This window comes from Raphanus sativus, chromosome 2, assembly GCF_000801105.2.
Source record: "Raphanus sativus cultivar WK10039 chromosome 2, ASM80110v3, whole genome shotgun sequence".
Lineage (NCBI taxonomy): Eukaryota > Viridiplantae > Streptophyta > Magnoliopsida > Brassicales > Brassicaceae > Raphanus > Raphanus sativus.
Window position 1 is genome coordinate 32957956 of NC_079512.1, and position 9350 is coordinate 32967305.

Genomic DNA, 9350 nt, shown 5'->3' on the forward strand with positions numbered 1-9350 from the left:
CTAAGTAAAATTGTTTCCTAATTTCAAAAAATCAAATATTCTTTCCAAAATATAAATTTCTAATTTGAAAAAAAAACTATTTTAAAATATTTATTTATTTATATGTTTATATAGTGGAGTATAATTGTTATTTGCTTCTTTAGTTAATCATATTTCGGTCATTTTGATCATGTTTGAAGCTATTTTTGTGATAGAAATTGTTTTTAGCGTTATAATATTGTATTTGTTTAGTCGATTTAAAAAAGAAATGCCGCGATTTTATTGGACCTAGCGACTAGGTACCGTCTAAGTGACTGTCTAGAACTATTTTTGTAGAACACTGAAAGAAACAGTATTGTTTGAAACATTATTTAAAATCTTCGTAGCAGAAGTTAAAACATAATCCGTAGAAAAACACATGGCAAACCTACAATGTTCAGACACCCATTACAGTTTCCTTTCCAAGTGCTAGTATAGATTCTTGCCCTCATGCATTCGAAGTCTATTTCTTGATAGGATACGAAGCCACCATCGTGATCCCACATAAACCTGCTGGATCTTGAATGTTACGAGCCATCTTAGCGAAGCCAGCTTCTCCCCAAATCGTTCCCCATGAGTTTTTCACGATCCAATAGTCTTGACCGTTCTCAGTACCGTACCCGACTATTATAACCGCATGGTCAAGCTGTGTCCCGCAAGGTCCATTATATATACCCTTAATGACACAAATCATATAAACAAGTAAAATATAAGTTAATCGATTGAATATATATTGGATTTATAAGTAAATGGATTCTAGAGGTAGGGTTTGCTATGTGCTCGTATATATACCGATTTATAAAGCATGAATTCCCGAGATTTTTTGTCAATGCCAACACTCACGGGCTGGTGAGCAACGGCTTTCTTTAAAGACATCTCATCATTCACTGGCAAATCCTCGTAGCCGTCAATTTTAACGACCTTGTTTGCACTATTCTACCATTAACGTACCACAAAACAAAGAAGTGAAACTTGTTAGTGAAATATAAGCAAAATTATATATGGATGTTTAGTAACAGAACCACTAGTAGATAAACCTCGTTGTGGTTACAGTAGCCTTGAACGGCCGTGTATGGATAATCAATTTGGGGCACAAGACCAATATTGTTATTGATAAGGTACTTAAATGATATGTCCATAAAGCCTCTTCCATCACAACCGTAATTATCGGTGTTGCAGTCAACCAACTCTTGCTCGGAGAGTGAGATCAACTCTCCTGTCACGATTTTGTTTATTCCCTCCACAGCTGCTACTGAGGAGAATGCCCAGCAGCAACCTTTCATTTCAAATATGAAAAAAAAATTGATTAAAAATATGAAAAAAATATATTGATATTGCAACTAATATATTGAAAATGAAAAATGTACGGATTCAAATTATTATAATCCAAAACACATCTTTAATTAAGACAACAGTATAATATTCAATGAGTATTTTATTTATTTTTCAAAAGTATTAATTATAAACACTTTAAACTTGTGAACAGTTAAAAATAAAATATTAACTAATTATGGTTTGAATATTTTGAAAAAAAAAATCATCTAATTATGGTTTGAATATTTTGAATATGTTTATATATATATATATATATTATATATATATATATATATGCATGATCCGGAAGATTCACTTAGTATAGTAGTTAGAATATTTTGTTAATACTGTATATATTAATTAGGACCAAAGATGGGAACTTGAGAGAAAAAATGAAATTGCCTAAATCACCGTGACGAGATTATATGTGAAAGAGTAAAGACGAATAAAAAGCACTTACTGCAAGAGCCTTGGTCTTTAACCGCCGTTACTGCACCTTCTTTTCTCCAGTCAACGGACTCTGGGAGCTGATCTCCCGGAAGTGAAGCATACCTATGACTGACTCTGCGAGCCCTTTGTATTGGCTCATGATCAAGGCCTCCGGACAAAAGATCTTGGTACTCTTTAACGGTTAGGTCAGCGAACCGAGTCAAACCGAGCTGGTAACTGAGGTTCTTAGCGTTGTGCTGGTCGACAAAACGAAGATTGTCCGTAAAGATCTCAAAACGCCGTTGCTTCTCTCCGAGAGCATTGACATAACTCTTCCCGTGAGTGGATAACCACGTTTGGAAGATGAACCTAACCTCGACGCTGCTGCGGCGACCACTGTCGGATACGACGGGAATGTTCACAGCCGAAGATGGCGAAAGAAAGAATATTATCAAAAGAAAGAGGATTGTCATGCAAGCTGATCTAGCAAAACCCATTCGTATGTTCTTGTAATGAGAATATTGTGACTTGTGAGATATGCGAGTTATATATAGTGTAAGATGGGCATTGCAAAACACATTCGCATGGATTAAATATTTCTGGCAAATTGTATATTGATTCAGATTCATTTCCTTCTTTTTTTTGAAACACAAACATATTATAGGCGCCGATTCATTTCCTTTTCAAAAAAGAATAATTACTCGTAGATACATCGTAAAATTGTAAATACATCGCAAGGTATTTAGAGTTGCCAAAAGAATAGTTTCTTTTTCACTTGAATTCCATATTTCTGCGGAAATACATCTTAAAATAAGGATAATTTCTTAGGAAATGCTAACATTTTGGATATTGACTAAAAATCAATTCCATATGTTTCATAATTAATATTTTTTTACTTCAAACCATACTCTTTTCTGAGATTTTACATCCGTGACTAGTAAATAGTAATACTGGTACCCTTCGGTATGCTATTGTAGAGGCAGACTGTTGGAAGAAAGCCAACGAGGAGAAAGATGAGGACGACGACTATGCTGATCCGATATCCCCGGATACTGAGACGGTGCCTCCTTGGATACCCCGAATCCCTGTCTGCCAAATTGATGCCTCATGGATCAACAATGGCAGGGTCAGTGGCTTAGGATGGTGTTTTAAGGATGGAATGGACAGAGAACATTTTGGGTTACGTGCTTGTCATAGGAGTCTTTCGGCTCTCCATGCGGAGATGGAAGGATTACTATGGGCGGCCACCTGCCTGCGAGACATGAGGATGAGATCCGTACGGTTTGAAACGGATTGTAGGGACCTCGTGGAGATGATGGCCAACCCGACGGACTGGCCAGCCTTCGCGACTAACATAGAGGAATTCCAAAGACTCCAGGGAGACTTTGAGGATGTGAGTATCTCTCATATTCCGAGAAGTCGGAACGAGCGAGCGGATGCTCTAGCCAAGAGTGCACGGTCCAGAGGATACCTCTTTTCCCACATAGATCAGACCCAGACAGATGGAGATACTCCTAGGAGGATCGGCTCGTCTGCTCTCCAATTGATCTAGGCCTAGTTGGGTTGATGACAAAAAAAAAAAAAAAAAAAAAAATAGTAATACTGGCAACAGCTTGATCAGCAGCCAGTGGTTACCTTGAGCCACTGATATGAGAAATCTTTGAGAGTTTAGTGAGTCAAGGCCTTATCACGATTTAGCCCAGCCCATCATATAAAATGTTTTATCCAAATGTTTCCGTATCTTTTATGGTGTAATTGTCCAAAAAAACTGATTGAATCACAAACTAAACAATTAAATTCAATCCACCGTGAGTTGTTGGATCATGGATGCATTTGTCTTTGTTATTATTACTACAGGGGGCAGATAACACTGTTATTATTACTTTTTGTCATCTTTTGGACATACTGAAATAATCCGAGTCTAATCCGAGTCTGAAATTCACACCATTACAAGTCTACTGAGAGACATAAGGATATAACTACAATAGCCAACAACATTAAAACGTTTCGATCAGAACTGTGTCTACAATGTATTTAAAAATACACTCGCTTCAGCCTCTAATTAATATAACTTTATTTAGGGTCCCAAACTTTAAAATAATTCATAGTCTAATGATTTAAATTTATTTAAAAAAACTCTTTTCACGAGAATTCGACTAATTCAGCTTCTAAATTCGTATTTACGTAATAAACTTATTCTTTTACTGTTTTAGACTTGTATTTGGTGAAGATTATATATCATGTTAAAAGAGTCTCGTTAACCAAGTGGGGTATCCAACAATGTTATTATTATTATTATTATTATGAATTTGAATAATTGTTAATTCTGCTGTTTTATTTTTTATCCATTAATTTCCCCCTTTAGATTCTAAAAGAACGCGTTTAAATTCATTCTTGTTGTGTAACATGTAACGCGTTTAAATTCATTATCGTGGTTGTCATGTGACGGCGAAACAAAATAACACTAATTATAATATATCTTATTTGTCGCTTTTGATTGTTAAAAATACCGTTGTGACAATGATATGCAACTTCAGTTTTCTATTCATTTGTTTAGAATTGAAGATGTGTTCATAAAAGGAATTGAAGATGCGATATTGATTGGGATTGTGCGCGTTATTTGTGGAATAGTATTGTATTGATTCTTCAACATCTCCAATTGATATGGGTTAGGTCCAATTTAAAAAAGTGGCATCCAAATATAACTAACTGAAGTAACCGTATAATAATAATAAAAAAACTACATAACTTAATATATAGTCAACCTCCATAACCACTAAATTCTATTTTTAAGGGCTACAAATATTGCAACATAAATGTACGAATATATATATTTTTGTTTCATTTTCCTTACTCTTTTACTTCACCTATTAATTATCCTATATTTAATTCCAAAATCATAGTATTTATTTAACAACCAAAAATATTCAGGAATCAAAATATAACCGCCTTCTACATATACGATATAGACTAATATACTGTATTTATGTATTTTTTCCTTACTCCTAGTTTATAAAATATAGAAAGTGGATATGTATGTATACGGGTAGGTTTTCTATGAAAAGCTCATATGCTTGAACTAAATTTTACAAAATATTAATAACTTTTTAAGTATTTAAATGTCTATTGTAAATAATAAAATTAAATTTTAAATCTAAAATAATCTAAAAGTAAAACATAAAATTATAATTGATAATTGATAACAAAAATAAACTAATACCAAATCACAACAATTAGATTTGTCAATAGATTCATAATCCACAAGATCATATATATATATTTTTTATATAAAAACCAAAAATCTAATTTCCTAATTAGAATACAAACATATTCTAATAATATAATTAAAAATCTAAAAAGTTAATAATTAAAAATTACGTATTGGTTTAACCAGTGGTTCAACTGGTAACCGAGTTTTAAGTTTTAGCGGATTTCCATGGGTTTTACCGGGTTTCCGTGGGTTTTACCGAGTTTCGTGGGTTTTACCAGATTATTAAACAATGATGTTTTTCCTAAAACTCAAACCGAATTACATACCAGATCCACGAGTTTGCCGGTTTAATCGCGAATTCGGATCGGTTTCAAAATATTGTGTACAAGTGTATAGTTATATAACATCACAAATTCAATATAATTATCAAAAAATTTAACTAATAATTTTTAAATATAGTAAATATGATTATAAATAAAACACAAATTAAAAAATTAAAAACAAAAAATATACCCGCCCTTTGATATACTAGTATGGTTTAAAGTTTAATAAATAATTAATTCCTTAAGTAAAAGCTAATGATATACTGCCAAAAGCTAATGATCACTTTATACTGTCATGTGTCTTTCTTATAATTGCTCTCTCTAGTGATAAAGTGGTATTCTAAGAAAAAAATGTGTAAAAGGGGATGCAAAGAGGTTTGATAAAAAAAAAAGGAATGCAAAGAGGTTTTTGATAACAGACGGCGTTTGTACAATTGTTTATTGTTCTTTTCTAACTGTCACTAACGGTTAATTTCACCTACCACTTTAAATGGCTTTAAAATTCACATAAGAGGACCAGGTCATGATACCCCCGTAATTACCGCTTCCATCTATGTGACTGCCCTAATTTTTGCATACATTGATGATATACACTCTCTCCGTATATTTAAATAGAAGTGATGTTTTATAATTTGTTGTTATATTTGAACGTTTAATGTTTTAATTTTAAAGTGATATATTTTTAAATTTTAAATTTACATATAAAATATAAATGGTGAAATTTATTAAAAATCAAATAAGATTTTAATTAATCAAAATTAAAAATTAATACATGAAATTTAATTATTAAAAAGTGAAAATATATAAATACATTAAAACATCCTCCTCAGATACAAAAGAAGTATATTAGAACATTGTGTGCGCTCGTAAGGATAAATATGCTTCTTCATAGAATATAATAGCCTGTCATCTTGAGTTTCGTTGTTAACGCAATATTTTCAACGCGATGGACAGCTAATGGCGAGCTTTAAGGGCGTGCTAAGAATAATTACCGAGGGTTATATCGTTGCCCTCCCTAGAGATAGCATTACATGCATTTAATGATATCACATCAGAATTCAGACATGGAAAATACATGGTGTATGACACTCGAACGCCAAGTAATAGGTGACCGACAGAAATGTAAAGCTATATATCTCTATAAACAGGCAATGTGACCACATAAACAATATAAACAGAAATCTAAAGCTACTTGTATAGACTTTTTTTTTTGTAACAGCTACTTGTATAGACTATAGACTGAATTTATGATACATATGTGTTGTTATTGTTATTTTGTGCATGTTTATATATCTCTTAAATTAATATATCACCAAATTATTCAAACGATGGTTAATTATTCATTGAACATTAACCTTATTAACCTTTACATTGCAGATAGGTACATACACATATATACACATATAAGATCATTTTTCGGTAAACTATAAGATCATATTTGATAAGCTCATTTAATTTCTTTTAAATTTATCTATACGCGTCCATTTAAATGCATCATATCTTCTACTTTAATATATGACTAGATCTTGACCCGTGCAATCGCACGGGTATTAATTTTCATTTTTAGTTTTTATTTATTTATACTAAATAGAATAATTATAATAGTTGATCGTTTTATATTGACTAAGTTAAGGGTGAATATTTGGGTACCTATTCGAATTCGGTTAAAATCTATTCGGGTTTGAGATTTTTCGAGTCTAAAGATTATAGCTCTATTCGTGTATTTATAAATTTTTGTTCCGGTTTGATTCGGATCTTTGCGGGTTTGATAACCCGCTTAAACTATTTTAAATTTTCAAAATTTATATATCTTAAATATCCCTAAATCTAAAAATAAAAATAATATAACATGTAAATTTGAGTAATGTAAGCCAAAGTACCTAAATTAAAAATTTAAAATATGTTTAATTTGAATATTTGGATGGAGAATAAATATATATTTTAAGTATTTTTGGTGTTTTGATTATTGTTTATCTACTTTAGATGTTTACTTTTGACTATTTTTTATATTTCAAATATTTTAAACATCTTTAAAATAGCTTATATCTTGGATATTAACTCTAAAAGTAACTAACATATTGAAGTATATAAATATGATTTAAATACATTTGAATATCCGAAATATTTCGTTTGGATCAGGTTTGGTTATGGTTCTTTAGATACCAAAATGGTAAATCCGTTGGATATTATCTAGTTTCTGTTCAAATTTGGTAATATTTTCTTTCGTTCAGATTCGTTAAATGAAAAGTTTATATTATAATTTATATGAATTGTTTGTCCAATAAAAATGTAATTTTTTTTGAATTTGACATTGATTTAATGGAGAAGTTAAGGAAGTGTATTTAATTCAAATTTAGTTTTGGAAAACACATTAATCTAAGTGGAAAAGACAAAACATTAAAATATGAAGTATTATTTAATTGTGTATTTAATTTTGGAAAACTCATTAAGTGAAGTGAAAAAGACAAGCATAAAAATAGGAAGCTTAATTAATACTACAGTGGCATAAAACGTAAATAGAAGTGAAAACTAATGGTATTTTTAAATGTGTACTTCTCTTTTAATAAGATAGATATATGATCTTTCTACACGTCCTTCAGAACTTCAGAGTAGTCCCAAACTTGACGAAACCGCTAGAAATCTTTTTAGACATTTCACTACAAGAAACAGACCTTAGTGCCGACGCTGTAATTTATTGGAACTTTGTCGGAATACGTCATTACCGAGGGTTTTCCGAGAAATGCCAATCCCTCGGAGTTTGACGGAACATAGGTCGGTACATTGTCGGAAAATACCGAGAAAACACGTTCTCGGAAAATAACGACAAAACACATTCTCGGTAGTTAGCGAGACCGTTCCGATGACATTTAAAAACTTTATTAAAAAAAATAAATGCAAAATAACAAAAAACATTAATAAAATAGAAATAATATAAATTAAATCTTGAAATTATTAAAGAATTACAACTGAAAAATGAAAATTAAACACAAAAATTATAATAAAACTAATTTCTACAATGTGGAGAGAGATCTATGGATGAGGTGGTGATGGAAGAAACGGCGACCTTGTGAAAGGATCTGGGACGGCGGTGGCCCTGACAGAAACGGCAACAGCGTAGGTCTTGAAGAAACTGCAACTGTAGTTGCAACGGTGGTGGTCCTGAAAGAATCTGCAACGGCGGTGGTTGTGAGAGAAACTGCGACGGCGTTGATGGTGGAGGATAAGCGGTGATGTTAATGGAAGTGGAGGATTGTCAGCAAAGATGGTCGTGTAAAAAAGTTGTGTTTTGCAGAAAAGAAAAAGCAGATCTGAAAGAGAGATCTAAATAAAGAGCCAATGTGAGACAAAAGGAAAAAGAAACGAGAGAGAAAATCAGAGAAGATTAACAATAACTGAAGAGAAAAGAGAAATTAAGGAAGAAGATTGATGGAGATGAGAAGTAAAGGAAAATGTTAAGGAAGAAGAGAAGAAAGGTAAAGATAAACGATGACCATTAATGGCTAGAAATAGTTTTAATAACTGATTAATGAAAATTGAGAGAAGTTAATGAAAAAATAAAATAATAACTGGTTCCGAGGAAGTTTCATTTACTTTGCGACGTGTTACCGAGAAAACAATACGTTTGTCGGTGAATACACTTTTCCGAGAAAATACTTTTTGATGAAATTCCGATAAAATTCGTATATCGGAACTTTCCGATAAAATGCCAACAACTTATTAAAATTATCGGTAAATTATCAGAAACTTATCGTGATTTTGCCGATGACAAAGATTCTCGGAAAGTTTTGTCGGAGTTAGCATACTTCTCTTGTAGTGTTTTTTCAAGATCGGTCACGGTCACGGATCATTCTACATCTTGAACGTCTGTTCATAACACATGACTGACTATACACTTGTTCCATCTATTAACTAAAAAGCACACTATATATACGTTCACTTTTTTCCCACATCATATTCTGATATACCCATTCGAATTATTTTATTTGTTGTTTTCCGTTTGAATGGACCAAAAATGAGTATTATTATATCATTATTCACTAAAATGTATTTATCTA

At 31.8% G+C, this 9350-nt stretch overlaps 1 protein-coding gene across 1 annotated transcript; it reads right to left on the reverse strand.

Moving 5' to 3' along the window:
• Window positions 1-481: 481 nt before the first annotated feature.
• On the reverse strand, window positions 482-2258 carry LOC108832567 (probable cysteine protease RDL6). Its single transcript, XM_018606037.2, has 4 exons — window positions 1793-2258; window positions 1056-1294; window positions 811-954; window positions 482-694 (listed from the first exon to the last, which is right to left on the reverse strand). Exons 1-4 carry the CDS (start codon window positions 2256-2258, stop codon window positions 482-484), a joined length of 1062 nt encoding a protein of 353 aa, XP_018461539.2.
• Window positions 2259-9350: the final 7092 nt, after the last annotated feature.

Coding starts and splice junctions, on each gene's coding strand:
- LOC108832567 (XM_018606037.2), bottom strand. CDS start 2,258: ATGGGTTTTGCTAGATCAGCTTGCATGACAATCCTCTTTCTTTTGATA. Junction 1,295..1,792: donor TAAAGACCAAGGCTCTTGCA/GTAAGTGCTTTT, acceptor TTGAAATGAAAG/GTTGCTGCTGGGCATTCTCC. Junction 695..810: donor AATTCATGCTTTATAAATCG/GTATATATACGA, acceptor TGTGTCATTAAG/GGTATATATAATGGACCTTG.